At 49.5% G+C, this 14,733-nt stretch overlaps 1 protein-coding gene and 1 long non-coding RNA gene across 4 annotated transcripts in view; one reads left to right on the plus strand and one right to left on the minus strand.

Moving 5' to 3' along the window:
- Nucleotides 1–2,454: 2,454 nt before the first annotated feature.
- On the minus strand, nucleotides 2,455–13,926 carry LOC129737401 (uncharacterized). Of its 3 annotated transcripts, XR_008735193.1 has the most exons (3): nucleotides 13,707–13,926; nucleotides 12,401–12,489; nucleotides 2,455–11,718 (listed from the first exon to the last, which is right to left on the minus strand). It is a non-coding gene; the product is annotated as an uncharacterized LOC129737401 (long non-coding RNA). The 3 variants fall into 3 exon arrangements; XR_008735192.1 differs by lacking the exon at nucleotides 13,707–13,926 and having other exon boundaries at nucleotides 12,401–13,212; XR_008735194.1 differs by lacking the exon at nucleotides 13,707–13,926 and having other exon boundaries at nucleotides 2,455–11,714; nucleotides 12,401–13,195.
- Nucleotides 13,393–14,733, plus strand: part of BRWD3 (bromodomain and WD repeat domain containing 3) — a 58,761-nt gene continuing 57,420 nt past the window's right edge. The window contains exons 1-4 of the mRNA XM_055727154.1: nucleotides 13,393–13,598; nucleotides 13,696–13,754; nucleotides 13,898–13,927; nucleotides 14,222–14,281. Of these exons, the coding sequence (XP_055583129.1) occupies nucleotides 13,562–13,598; nucleotides 13,696–13,754; nucleotides 13,898–13,927; nucleotides 14,222–14,281 (186 nt within the window). The 5' untranslated portion in view covers nucleotides 13,393–13,561. The remainder of the gene's footprint in view (nucleotides 13,599–13,695; nucleotides 13,755–13,897; nucleotides 13,928–14,221; nucleotides 14,282–14,733) is intronic.

A 14,733-nucleotide genomic window follows, 5' to 3' on the forward strand; every position in this document is an offset into this window, starting at 1 on the left:
GGGACCGGCCGTGCCACCTGTCTGCCAGCAGCCACCAGCCCAGCTGGGCAAGCGCTGCAGGCGCACGGGCGGCCTGGAGGCCTGTGGAGACACAGGGAAACATGTGCCGGCTGCGTTCCAGGAGGAATGCAGGGGAGACTTCCCAGGCTGGGATGGGAGATGTCCCACGAGGGCGGTGAAAATCTCAGCTGGAGTAGAAACTGCAAAACATGAGGGCAAATCGGGAGGTGCAGCTGCAACACCTTCACCCGACGGGTGGGCTGAGGGGCACGGGTGGCCGCAAGCATCGCCGCCCGGACACAGACATCACTGTGGGTGATCATCCCCAACAGCCCAAAGGGACAGGGGGGTCCCAGGGGCTCAGACGGACGGACACAGCACCCGTCTTCAAAAACAAGGAGCGGGGAATTACAGAGCAGCCAGCCTAACTGATACCTGGGAAGGCAGTGGGGAAAAAATAATAAACAGTCAACTCTGAGAGATTCTGGAGATTCATAAAATGATAAAAAAGCAGCCAGTGTGGATTTATCAAGAACAAATACCATCAAAGCAAACTGATTTATTTTTTGACAGGATAGTTGGCCCAGGAGTGAAGGGAGAAGCAGTGAGTGTGCTGTGTCTTTTGAACGGTTTCTGACAGCATGTTATGCAGCATTCTGATAATCAAAGTAAGAACTGAACACAGATTTACATATAAATACACAGGGTATATCGTACATACACAGAGCATATCTTACTAAAGAGGTGACAGAGAAAATCACCAAAGTTGGTGCGACGTGCTCCTCGGTCAAGGGAGAAGAAATGCAATGGGCACGGAGAGAGCCACTGCGGTGCCGCTGCGGTGCCGTTGCGATGACGCTGCAGTGATGCTGTGGTGACATTGCAATGATGCTGTGGTGATGCTGCAGTGATGCTGTAGTGGTGATGGTGTGGTGACATTGTGGTGATGCTGCAGTGATGCTGTAGTGGTGCTGAGGTGATGTTCTGGTGATGCTGCAGTGATGCTGTGGTGACATTGTCGTGGTGCTGAGGTGACATTGCGGTGATGCTGTGGTGGTAGAGATGTTTCCAGCAGGTGAAGGTGTTTGTTCTGGGTATCCAACCAAAGCGAGCTGTAAATGACCAAAGAGAAGAGCAGCATGCCTCTTGGTTGTACTCTGGGGCTGGAAACACTGCGTTTGCACAAAAACCTTCCATCTGCTCTTTTCTGTTCCCTGACTTATCAGGTACCTTTGCCAAGTTGGGTTTGTACATGCTCTGCACAAGTAAGATCGACCTCCCCCGAGCCATGACGGCACCAAACCCCCACCACGCGCTGGCCCCTAGACACATGGGCACAAAGCCAGGGTTCAGCCGACACCACGATGGGACCTCAGTGCGGGTCTTTTGGGTTTGGAAGAGTTACACTGTGTCATACAAACTGCAGACCTACTATTTGTAAAACAGCCAAGCCTACCCTGTCATACGAGTTGAATTTAACGTACCACAGGCTGCTTGATGGCCTTTGGGGAGCAGGACACCAGCCTCCACCAGCCGCACGTCCTCAGCACCAGCTGCCTCAGCATCTCCCTGGTGGGGCCACGACTCTCACCAGGGGGGTCATGATTTCACATGATTTCTCAGAAATAACTCTCTCCACCCCAGAGTTAAGATGATGCAACGAGGCAATGCTGCTGGATGTGGCCATGAGTTTGTGCATCCTCTGAACAGGAAAACGCTGGTTCCTGCAGCACCAGTATCTGCCTCCCACTCCCATCTTCCTTGTTTGCTGCGGCTGTCACCCAGCGTGCTCAGGTACCTGCATTTTGAGGTGCTGCAGTAATTATGGCTCTTGGATTGGCACATCTGTCCCTGTTCCCTCTCCATCATTACAAAGATCTGTGCTGATGAGCCTCTGTACTCTTATCAGTTTCTCAGAGAGTTTTTTGAGATGTTTTAACTCTATCCAAGAAAACATGGGTAACCCAATTGTTTCATGAATGTCCATGTGCTGCATTTAATCCATTGAAATTAAATATGAAATGATAGAAACTTCATTTAATTTTGGCTTTCTGCCTAACTGGCGAAGTTCACTGGAGAAGGCAAGTTTGCTTTGTCCATCTGCTGCTCGTCAAAGCCCAACACCTTCTGCACATCATCTGTCAGGGACTACAGCCCCATCACATCATCACAGCATCCAAGGAGGGGGTGGTGGCTCTGTCCTGCCTGTGATGGGACCCTGGGGCTCAGCCCAGCACCGGAGCAGTGGAAAGTCCTTCCCTCCCACTGTGACACTGTCACTGCTCCATCACCTCCTTAAAGCCTCAGGTGAGGGAAAGAGCAAAAATAAAGATCTGTGTCTAGCATCGCTAGATGGAAGTAGATATTATCCTTCCCTGTGTGAAAGAAAATGTCATTTAAAGATGAAAAAGAATGTGCTCAGATACACTCTTGTGTTCATTTTTTTTTTTTAAAAATAGGGATTTCCTTTATTCCATCTTAATTGAAAATAATCCACATCAGCAAGGAAAGGGATCTTCCTCAGCCTGGAAGGAAAAGGAAGGTACAAAGGCCTGTGCAGATCACAGAATCCTTCAGGTTGGAAAAGACCTTTAAGGCCACCCAGCCCAGCCCCTAACCCAGCGCTGCCAAGCCCACCGCTGAGCCGTGTCCCCAAGCACCGCGCCCGCGGGGGTTTTGAGCCCCCCCGGGGACGGTGCCAGCACCGGGTCCCTGGGCAGCCTGTCCCCCTGCCCGGCCACCCTTTCCGCGAAGGAATTTCTCCTGAGATCCCCCCTGACCCTCCCCTGGCACAGCCTGGGGCCGTTCCCTCTTGTCCTGTCGCTGGTTCCCTGGGGGAAGAGACCGACCCCCCGGCTCCAGCCCCCTCAGGCAGCCGCAGAGCGATGGGGTCCCACCTCATTAATGGGTTTCCTCTCGTTCTGGCTTTATTTCAGCCCAGAACAACACACTATTCTTGTTAATTGTGCGGTAATGAGCTAAGGACATTAACCACATCCCACAGAAACAGCTTGTGTGTGCTGAACCTGCCGAGGCAGTGCTCTGCTCCTCCAGAGATGCCTGTGACTTGTGCCCAGTCCGGCTGTGCGATGCAGCTGAGCCGAGGTGGGACCTCGCTCACCCCTTTAACATAAAGTTAAGGGCAGTTCAGGCACTGGGTGGTTATAAACTAACACAGTTCATAACACTGGTGGCATCCCTTGGGGAATTTCTTGTAGCACTGGAGATTTGGTTCTGCTCAGTTTCATTTCATTGCCGTTGGAAATTGAATTATTTTTTTTGTATCTGCATCAGCGTCTGGTAATAGGGCAAGAGTTCAGGAAGCCAAAAAACCAGCATCGAAAAATATAGTATCTTTCTTTATCTGTTCCCTGAGCATGTAAGTTTGCTTTCCAATGCACATTTTATTTTGAGTTATTTTGTTGCCATAGTAATATCATTCAGGTTTTGAACCGCTACTGTTTTGGTAGCCACTAGACTTGTCACAAACGGTCAGCATCCCAAGCCCCTTCCCGGACTGCTGCTTCCCACAGTGGTGCAAAATACCTTGAAACTTCAGCTCCAGTCTGCAGGGTGAAGCATCACGGCCCCCTGCAAAGGCGGGGGGACACACATGGGACCCCAGACACTTGGAGAGGAGAGTCACATGGGGCGAGGATGGCTGGGGCCAGGGCACAACTCGGACCAAAAAAAATATTCTCTCTGCTCAGTTCTTATCCTTTCTCCCCAGCCCTTCCAGTAAGACTTAGAGTCAAAGACGACCCGGTGGCCCGGTGGCTTTACTAATTAGCACTTACTAACAACACTCGTCTGGCTGTGGTGCCGTTGTGCTCAGCGGACCTCCTCCAGGCTCTGACATGGGCACAAACAAAACCATGTTTGCCCCAAAGAGATTAAAATCTCTGTAAATCCTGTTTGTTGCTACCCAGGTATCTCATTTCTTTACCCCAAGCCTAATGTACTTAATTTATTACGAAGAGAGCTGTGCTGCAATAAAGACTTCAAATATGAGGGTCTGTAATGATGCCAAGAAAGATACAAAGAAAAGGAATTCCCTGGTAAGGAAATATTATTGTGGTCATTTGGGTGAAACGGGTTCTGTAAATGTATTGTAAATTAATATTTATTCTGTATATTTATATATTAAATATTTAAACAAATGGTATCATTATGATATTACAACATTTAAATTGGAAATGCTTTTTTTGCTGTAATTCATTTAATTAAAGCAGGCACGAGGCACCTAAACTTATTACATGGGTGCCAGCTGCATTACAGGGGGCAACCACTGCACAGTTGAAAGCAGCTCAAGCAAAGCAGTTTTAAAGGTTTTCTTCTGCTTTTTTTTTTTTTTTATTATTTTTGAATAAACCGTTTCCAGATTAACAAATCAAGGCTACATGCACATAGAAGACCTGAGACCCACGTAAGCCTTCCAGAGATTGATGCATCTGGATAAATCCAGCACAGATTAAAGCAAAGCTTTCATTGCACAAACTCCCTGAAACAAGCAGGAGGCACATGACGCTGCTGTCCTTGGGAAAAGGATGGAGCTGGGAATAGTGGGCAGTAAATAACGAGTGCCAAAGTTGGGCAGAACGATGCGGTGGTGGCATCGCGGTCTGGTGCCCTACGCAGTTCTGATGCATCTCTCTTTCGCAGAGGGAATTACCGAAGCAGAGCCATTCCAGGAGCATTAGAGCCGCGGCAGTTTCTGCGGTTCATAAGATTACCCACGGCTCTCCAGCTCCCCGACAGAAACCCTCTGCAACACAACACTCTGCCTAAACACAATAGCACTCCAGAAAAAAGCAACAGGCTTAACAATGAGTTTCTTTGCTTTTATAGGTTTTAGCAAAGCCCATTGTCTTGTTTTAACACCCTTATTTGTATTTAGATTTCTAATGTCTTTGGGGGAAGGGTGGAAGGGGCAACCAATTTAATTCGATAATCCCCCTAAGCCTTGCTTAATGCAGTCACACTGGTTTGCGTCTGTGACTTTTATAGTGGTATTTTGGATGGTTGCAGCACTGCGCTGGAAAACGTCCCATCATTTATTTTGCAGCTATTTGAGGGAAATGGTTCCCAGTGCTGGGCAGCCTCTTCATTAAATCCATATTGTCAAAGAAAACAAACTCTAACACATCAGATGGGGCCGGACCTCAGGGCTGCCATGCTGATTCCTGGATAAGGTAGCTCAGAGTCTGGGTGCAAACTGCCAAAATTAATATTAAACCACAAGTAGGAGACTTTCGCAGATGGAAAAAAAATCTCATTTATGGCTGGGAAGGTGGGTGGGGCCGCAGGGAACAAAGCAAAGTCCCAGCTTGGGGTCCCTGCGCCCCCCTGGGACGGTGCTGATGCAGCAGGATGGGTCCTCCTGGCTCCCCAAGCACGACCGCGGCTCACGCGGGCTGCCCTCGGGGTGGGTGGGATGAAAGTGCTGCAGGAGGAAAGTTCCAGCAAGAGGTTTTGTCCTGTTGCTTTCTTCACCCAACAGAGAGGGAGTGCTGCAGCGCGGGTTGTTTTTCCACATGCTCATAAGAAAGACAAGATGAGACTCCTTAAAGAGTATCGAAGCATCTCACCTGCCCTTGTCCCCCTTACACCCCTCTGCCGGTGCTCAGCTCCCAGCATTTCTCTGCTGTTTGCTTGAACCTGACGCACTCAGCTAGCAGTGAATAAAAACCTGTGCCAAGAGGTCAGCATCGCCCTCGATGGGATTTATTGACGCCCCATTCAAGGGTGCACCGTATCTTCCAAGGAAGTGTTCCTTGGCTGTTTTAGAAGCATCTTGGAAAGAATCATAGCAAAGACAAAAAACACAAATGCAAGGACATGGTGGGCTGATATGGTCCATAGGCAGCAGCAACAAAGTCAGGATGGGAAGAAGGGGTTGGAAGAAAGGTCAGGGTCTGAAAGATGTTACCTGTAGCAAATGAAGTTACCCAAACAGGAGTAAGGAGCAAAGAAAGGGGGAAAAAATTAAGAGATTGAGATCTACCAGACTGCCACAGAAACAGGAGAGAGAAAGGTGTCCAGACAGACATCAGAGAACACATGGAGAGAAGAGGATCCTCAACAGGAAAATGGCAGGATCCTTGAGACTTAATAGAGAATTTGAAGAATAAACAGAAGATGCTTTTTTTTCACCTCTGCAGTCTTTGCAATCGCCTTCCACGCTTATCTCATTATAATCCAGCGATAAGGATGAAACACCTTGGGAAAATAAAGACCGATGAAAGAATTCTGTGCTTATGGCCACCATTTCCCTTCACAGCTTCGCCTCACATCTACGGGCCTTGTGTGTTATTTTCCATCAGGTACCAGCCCAGCACTCAGCCAGAGAGAACTCAGGGACTTCACAAACTCTAAAGAAAAATTATTTTATTAGTTAAGAAGAAACGAAGGGAACAGCCAAAAGGGCAAGTACTTGCAGGTGTTGAAAAACACTTCACCAGAGATTAAATTAAGTTAGTCCTTCTATCAAGAAAGGCTTTAAGGGACCTTCTGAGAATGTAACTCATCTCCACGTATTCCAGAAGGCTGTATCTCAAGCCCTAGTAAGTTAATGCCAAAAAAAAAAATGAAAAAAGGGCGATTCTGAAAACTGAACTCCTGAGGATATCAGAGGAAAGAGTTTTGCCAAAGATAAGAAGCCGGAAGGCTACAGGAGAACATATATGTCCGCTGAGTGATGGAAGTATGAGCACTAAATCAAGTACGTGGGTCACAGGTCACTACAGAGGAATTTATCAAGGCTTCCACGTGAAAGCCTTTCTTTATGAGGGATAAGAGAAGTCATCATCCTAAACTGAAGACACTAGAAGAGGCTTTAAACCGAATAAATAAAAATAACAGGAACCAAATCCCTGTATGGGACAGCATTTTGTGCTCAAAATGAGGCAGAAAAGTGCTCAAAGATGAAACCATCAGACAACCCTAGTTTGAAACCCCTTGTCTAAATCAGGCCTGAGATTTAAAGACTATGACAACAAATGAAACTAAATTTTGTTGGATGCAAAATCATACAAATCACCACAAAGCCACAGGAACGGGCTCTGACCTATGAGCGCTGGCTGAGAAGAGCTTGGCATTGCTGTGCTGACATTTTCGTGGAGCTCGGCACAGCGCTCAGAGGCAGTCGGAAGGCAAACAGACCATAAGGAATTATTAGAGAGGACACAGAATAAATAAAAGCAAGTGTTGTTATGGTACTGCATGAGCCCATGCTGAGCCCACGTGCTTCAGCCCTCGCTTCGCAGGATGGATACCCAGAAAAGGTGGAAAAACACAAGGGGAGGGAGTAGTGGTTTGCAGATATCACCCTGTGGGGCTTTCTTGTCTGGAAGAGGTGAAAGAGAATATGACAGGGGTGCCTAAAGAGCATGGCGAAGGGGGATACTTCTCCTTGATTTGGTTTTGGTTTTGTCATCTTGCTCTAAGTGCATGACTCACAGAGCCCGTTTCATTTTCCTCATCATCAAACTGAAGCATTAGTTTTATTAGTGACTTATAAAGTTCTTTATAAATACACTCCTGTAGGTAAACTTATACAAGATGGTTTTCTAATGCATCACCTCATGCAGTAATTAATATTTCATTTCTATTTCTTATAAGACTGTATTTAAAAAGTATTCATGAGCTTATTTACAATGTTATAGATCCTAATAAATATAAAAAATATCTCAAAAAGATTTAAAAGTTCTTTTTATTTCAATAGAAGTAGCACTTTTAAAAACCCAGCCTGCTCCTTCACAAAATAGCTAGTATTTTTGTAAAACTGACAAACAGAACTAAAACATGCTCACAACAGCGAAAGGGTATGGGATACACAGGGACATAATTCTATTTAAATTATATACTTAGCTGAAGGAGTTCCAGTAAAATTTGCACGTCCAGCTATGCAGGGAGAGGGCGATGAATTCCCAGTTGCAGTCGGACACTGCGTGCCCAGGCTGTAAGGCTCCCAGGTGCTTCCAGAAGTCAAAAATGCAGGGTTGGGCCCTATAAAACCACCCCAAATCACAAACCAAACATCAAAGCACTATTTAAAAAAATTCAGCAAGGTTTGGAGTTGCTGAATTACCCTCACCAGGAGATATCAGGTGGTATTTCTGGGGCGAGAGCCCCTTGGTGCATGGTGTCCCCCAGCCTGGCAGCAGCCACAGCCATCTCAAGAAAGAGGGTTCCCTAGGCGGCTGGAAAAGGTTGGGGACAGGGGGCTCAATCCCAGCCACGGGGCTCCTGGGGACACAGGGTCAGAATCGGTCCCTTAGATAAGGCGGTAGCCGCCCGCAATTGTAATACCAACAATAACAAAAACTACCTTGTCACTTACAACCAACAGTCATTTTCCTGCTTGTAAAACTTGTGGGGTTACAGGTACTTTCAAGCATAATGTTGAAATTCAGTGATGCTGAATATATACTGGAATACTGACATTATTTACCTGGTCCTTCTGCTTACAGAGCTATGAGCACATAGGTACACACATCACTGTTGCCCATCTTCATATGCATTTCATCCATATTTGAAATTCTGCGCTTCTATGTAACATACAGACACAGAGGAATGTTTACCTAATATTCACAGAGAATGAATTTATTTGAAAACTTGGCAAAGAATACGTTCCCCCAGTTGCAGCGGTGATGTACATACCGTCTAGCCGATCAACAGCTAACATGTTAATGGCTGCCACAAGAAATATGAGACATGGATCGGTCCACGGAGTAACAGATACTGTTCCAGGCAGGTGACATTTTAGGCTCTAGTAAATGGATTTTAAGATTCGCAAAAGGAAGAAGCATTGTATTTGCATCATGCAGGTCAAATAATCTATCAACTTAGATGAACTATTATAAGACAGAATTCAGAAACAAAGGACGGTGGCGTCCTGACTGTTTCTCAGGAGCCTTCCATATGGGATAGTGTTACACCCAACTCGTGGGCGTCCGGCACCATCTAGAGGAAAGACAGGTACGATGCAGCAGGGAAATTCTAAATTTTTAAAAACAGCAAAAAACCCAGAGCAGATCTTGTATAGTATCTACCAGCTATTTAATTATTATTTAACAGCTCTTATCAAGGGAGAAAAATGTATGAAGGAGTGGAAACCTGGAAATTTGCAGGATGTCGATTTGCGCACAGGACTCTATGCACTCAAGCAAAACCCATGGTTGTAATTATTGCTAAGCATTTTGCACCTCATATGTTTTTTCTGAATAAATACGCTATGACATAAACATTGAAATTTGAGGTTTCTGCATTTAGAGATCATCTTAAAGTAAACCTTAACTTCTCAATATCTGTATTTGCTTACAACTGCAGAGTACAAGGCAACTAATTCCTTCTAAACGGCACTTATTTTGTATCAGTTAAACAAAACCTTGGATTTAATTTCTGAAACGATTACTATCCTTGTTTACCATTTAACTGCATATGAAATGCCCAAGATGAGCAGGATGTACACAGAAATGTTCATGGAAAATATTAAAAAAGTTGAAAACCCTTAAGTTGCTCTAGTGTTTAAATCCAAATGGATTCAGACATAGGCATTCCCATCTACATTTACTGAAAAGGGAAGGTACCATTCAGGTACAACTCAGCACACCTGCATGATTCCACTCTGAACTTTCTGTTTTTTCAATTTGCATCTGTACATTTCTGCTGGTTGTGAGAAAATACAATCATATTTTCACGCTATGTTAAAGCAGAAGTCAGAATTTGACTCATTGGGACAGTATAATGCTAAACACAAGAAGAGAGAACCGCATGTAACAGGCGTTACAAGCTGACTATAGGGAAGTTAAGTTAATTTTGTTGTCAAATTAAACAGGGGTAACCTCTGCCAGCTTGCATCTGCTCACAACTACAGTGACAGGATGCAATGGATCACTTTGCAGAGGAGGTACGGGCTGCCTGTGGCCAAGGTATGGAAAGTGTCCCCAGTGCAAGCGCTAGTACAGCCCTGGGTGAACTGGAAAGAGGCAAAAATCTGAACAATGGGTTATTCTTAGGTGCTGAGAGTTGTCTGCAACACCAAATGGCTGCAAGTGCTGGTATTTGAGTATTACCGGTTTCTACTCCTAAAATTCATTAAAGGCTTTAATTTACTTATCTTTTTTCCAAGAGCAATATGGAAAGAAACCAGCTTCTTCCTTCAAGCGCCTCTGCTTCTGAATACCTCAGTTGTTCATTTGTGAAGAGTACCACACCAGTTAGTACATTCTTCATCACTACGCGGTGCCACTGCTTCTGTTGGCATTTACATAATGGAGCTCTGCTTTGGAGAAAGATGAATAAGCAGACCCATAAAATCTTGCTTTCACTAGGAGATTTACTGTCATCCCCCAGCACACTGCTTCTTGGATGCAGAGGATCCAGAAAGCGATGAGTCACCGAGCGGCAAGGTCTGCGTGTGGCTGCAGTGTTCTGTGGAAATGAAGCTCCTGGGGAATGAAAGCTATGCTTGAGGATGGGCATTACTCACCAGACAGATGACTCCTTAGAGGGAAAAACCCGGGAGAAGTGGGAAGAGGTATGGATCACAGTCCTTATAGCAACCTCAGGGAATAATAAAGCAACTGGGAAAATGTTAACGACAGGGAGCTGAGGTGCCAGGGAACCGGTGACATGGGAAGAGGCTTGGGAGCCACTGCAGAGCAGTAAATACACAGCCACGACCGTGCCGATGGAGCCCAGCCAAGGGAAGAGTTACACAACAGTGTAACTAATGTTTTGGGTGTGACTCATGCTCTGTTTGTACTTGACCCGAACGCGGGATGCCGTAGCCTGCGTACCTGTACTCTGCAACACACACCTAACAAATAGCTGGGTGGTTACTAACGCGCCTCTTTCTTGTTGATGCCTGGATCCATCTGAGCTGTGAGGAGGGCGCAACACGGAGCACTTCAGAGTGTTGAGCTGCAAGGTCGTGCATTTATAAGCACTGAAGCAAACAGTGTGTGGTGAGGCTTCTGGTTGGAATGGCATGGGAAGGACACAGGCCAGAGGTGGATGAGCTTACTTCGGGCACATTTTCTATTCCAGGCTTTCAACTTGAAGGCCCATTTGAGTTACTGTAGGAATTGCCATCAGCTCTAGATAAGCCCCAAAAGAATAATCCTGCCTATTGCGGTGGTGCAGCTTCATGTGTTGCCACCCCCAAGCTCAAATAAAAGCAAATCATGAGTAGGGTGATCCAGCAAGGCGCTGACCACAAGGTGCCACAGACACACACCATATTAATTAAGAAATATATAACTGTTAGTACTAGAATGCACCAGGACATGGTGCTATACAATCTTTACAGTGCTGCTTTCCCTTGACATAAAATTCTGTTTAGCTCAGAAAGACTGATATGCGCTTTTCAGGGCATATTATAAAACATCAACTGTGTTTTTTTCTTTGCATTCCCATCATGCATAAGAAGATGAGTTTGCAATTCTCAATTCTGAAGACAGGTGGGAGAAACATTACCTCCAAGGATAATGAGTATCAGCATGCTCTTTCCCTAGCTGGCAATTTATTTTGAGAACTGCAGTTTTGCACTGTCTCTCTCACAGGAAGCACCAGCACTGTAACTTCAAAGCTTCGGTGTAAGGCTCAGAATGTGGGAGAGCTGTTACTATTGGAAAGGCACTAGAACTGGGGTTTGCAGCTTGGTGAGGTGGCACCTTGCATCCCTGCTAGTGATGAGCTGATCAATGGACCTGCCTTAAAAAAACCAAGAGCTATCATGGTGAGCAATTTAAAAATAAATCAATTAAATTCTCATTAGCAGCTCGAGAACTTTAGAGGATGAGGAAGAACAAAGTCTACAGATTGCCCAGTTAATCTGAGTTCCTGGCACAAAATAAAGAATTTTCATGGCTGTACGAAGGGGTAGGTGAACAGAGGCGCATTATGTGGAGAAGCTGAGTGTCAAGGACCTGACTCCTTCTCCAGAGAGCTACTGGCACTTGGTCGGGTACCTTGAAGCATCCCGAGAAGAGGCAGCCAGCAGAAAGGATGGCATCCTGACAGCGACAGCAGGAAGAACTCTGAAACAGCACTTAACAGAAAGCCTAGTCATAAGTAGATGCTATAAATATATGCTAAAAATGAGTTTATACTTAATGTTTCAACGACATCGATTTAGGATGATTCAGCTCTCAGTATGCAAAGCATGAAGATGAGTTGTCTTTTTTTATTTTCCAGTTATGACAGTGACTGTTAACACTGCCAAGGCTTGGGGAGTTCTAATACCAAATGCCAGGTATTTATAATAGCAGAACACAATTTTACACTAAAGAGTAATGTCAATCTACTTAATATGTTTTAGCAACTTATTGCTAAAGTGACGTAAGTTTCTGGAGCTTTGACAGGATGCTTTCCATGGAAAAAAATGTTTGTTTACCTTAAGAGTATCTGCAGTGACCGATACAGAACCCTTCTTTGCTTGAAGAGAACAGGTGCTGCATAAACCCTATTTTCATTTCCTGGATGCTGGAAGAAAACAATTTTAATTTGGCATCTAAAGCCACCCAAAGCCCTCTGTTCTGTAACCTTGGCAGGACTATGCCCCTTGGGGTGTATCGCTGGCTGCAGGTGCCAGGGAGAGGACATGCTGGTAACAGCCTACTTAACACAAGATGCACAACAGCTGCTCCGAGTATCAAGACCCTTCTCTCGTTGCTGAACACCAGGCATCCACTGCTCAACACTCTGTCTTGGGCACCTTGTTCTACCTTTACAGTGGATTAAACAATTTAATGAATGCAGCCAAAGAAACGTATTTTTCTGTGCTGCCAGCACAACACCGTACAGCTGTTCCACACCTGATAACGCCTGGCCAGGCCTCTTCCTACAACTGGTCCATTCCTGACAGGAGCCAGCGAGGGTTATCGGCTCTCCGCCTTCCCCTTGGCACCCACACAATCCTCCCTTGCGTGTCCCCCTCCACAGAACACGCGTGGGCTAACGATTCCCGAATCCGTGCGCTTTCCTTTAGAAACTATTTATTTTCCGGGCCCCCGTGGGTCCCCATTTCCCAGAGCGGGCCGCCTCCAGGCCCTGCAGCTCCGACGGTGAAACCGGGCGGGCCGGGCCGGGGGCGGCCGAGAGGCAGCCAGGCTCGCCCCCTGCCGCCCCGCCCCGACGGCGGCCCCGGTGGGGAGGCCGCAAGGCCCAGGCGCGCCCCAACCGCCGCCGCCGCCAGCCGGAAGTGCCGCCTGACGCGCAAGCCCCGCCCCCGGTGCGTCACCGCCCCGCCCTTCCGGCCCGGCGCTTCCGGCCTGTCCCCTCCCCGCGCCTCCCGGCGCCGCTTCCCCTCGCGCGAAGCCGCGCACCGCCCCCGTGCGGCGGGCGGCGCGCCCTGCACCCCGCTCGGCGGCTGCCTCTCGGGCCGGGATATCTATGGGGCGACCGGCGATGCGATGAGCCCGGGCGGGAGCCGCACCGGGGCCAGTGCCGTGCACGGGCAGCGGGGGTCCTCCATGGGGGCTCCGCCGCAGTAGGAGCGGCGTCTCCCCGGGGCGCGATCCGCCACCTCCCCTCCCCCTCGGGCCTCCTGAGGAGGATGGCGACGGCGGCCGCCCCGACCCAGCTCGAAGCCGGTGGGTATCGCTGGCGGCGGGGGCTGCCCTCCGCCCCGCCGGCCGCCCCCCCGTTGTAACCGTGTCCCCTTTTCCCCCCCCCGCTCCCTCTCCGCAGAGCTCTACTACCTGATCGCCCGGTTCCTGCAGTCCGGACCCTGCAAGAAATCCGCCCAGGTGAGCGGGGAGCCGGGGGCTCCGCCGGGCCGGGCGGGGCCGGGGGGAGCCGGGGGGCGGCGGGGCCGCTGCGCTGCGGGCTCCGCACTCACGGCCTTTGTGCGTGCGTGTGTGTGTGTGTCCGTGTGTCCGTCTGTCCCCAGGTGCTGGTGGAGGAGCTGGAGGAGCACCAGGTAAGGCGGCTGCCCCGGCGGGACGGGGGAAGCCCTGGGGATGGGGGGGTGTCGGGGGCTGCCCTCCCCCGTCTAATGCAGCCCCACTCCTCCCGGGGCTCCGGGAGCCCCCGAGGGAGGCGCGGGTGCCCCCGCGGCGGGGCCGGGGGCAGCGGCGAGGGGCTCCTCCCCGGGGCGGGCTGGGACAGCCGGGGGCTCCCCTCGCCCGCCCGGGGAGGGGGCGCGGGGCCGGCCGGGGTCTGACGGCCGCCTCCGTCCCCGTCCCTCCTCCCCCTCCTCGTCTGCTTCCCGCAGCTGATCCCCCGGCGCCTGGACTGGCAGGGCAAGGAGCACCGCCGGAGCTTCGAGGACCTGGTGAGCCAAGTTTCACTCCCGACTTCCCCGACAAGTTTCCCCCACCCCCCTCGCCGCCGCCCGGGGCACTGCTCGCCGCGTGTGTCCCCCACCGCCTCGGCCCGGCCCGTTCTCCTTCCCGGGGCCGCGGGCTGCGCCCCGCCGAGGCCGTGGCTGCCGCGGGGGTGCGGAGGGGAGGGGGACCGCGGCCGGGCCGGGCACACACACCGGGGCGGCGGCGGGGGCTGCTTGGTGCTGACTGACTGCGCCGTGCTATTGTGGGGCCGGGAGGGTTATCTGAGGGCACGTACCGGGGCCCAGCCCGGCGAATGGCGCCGCGTCTTACAAGCCAGAAAGCGGCGGGAGGCGATGGAAGGCGGCAGCTGATTGGCTGCGGCGCCGCGGAGGAACTTGCAGGGAGGGCGGGATGAGGCGGGGGGCGCCCCCCCTTCACCCCCCCCACCCCGGCCCTG

The sequence above is a fragment of the Falco cherrug genome, chromosome 15, assembly GCF_023634085.1.
Source record: "Falco cherrug isolate bFalChe1 chromosome 15, bFalChe1.pri, whole genome shotgun sequence".
In the NCBI taxonomy this organism is placed as follows: Eukaryota; Metazoa; Chordata; class Aves; order Falconiformes; family Falconidae; genus Falco; species Falco cherrug.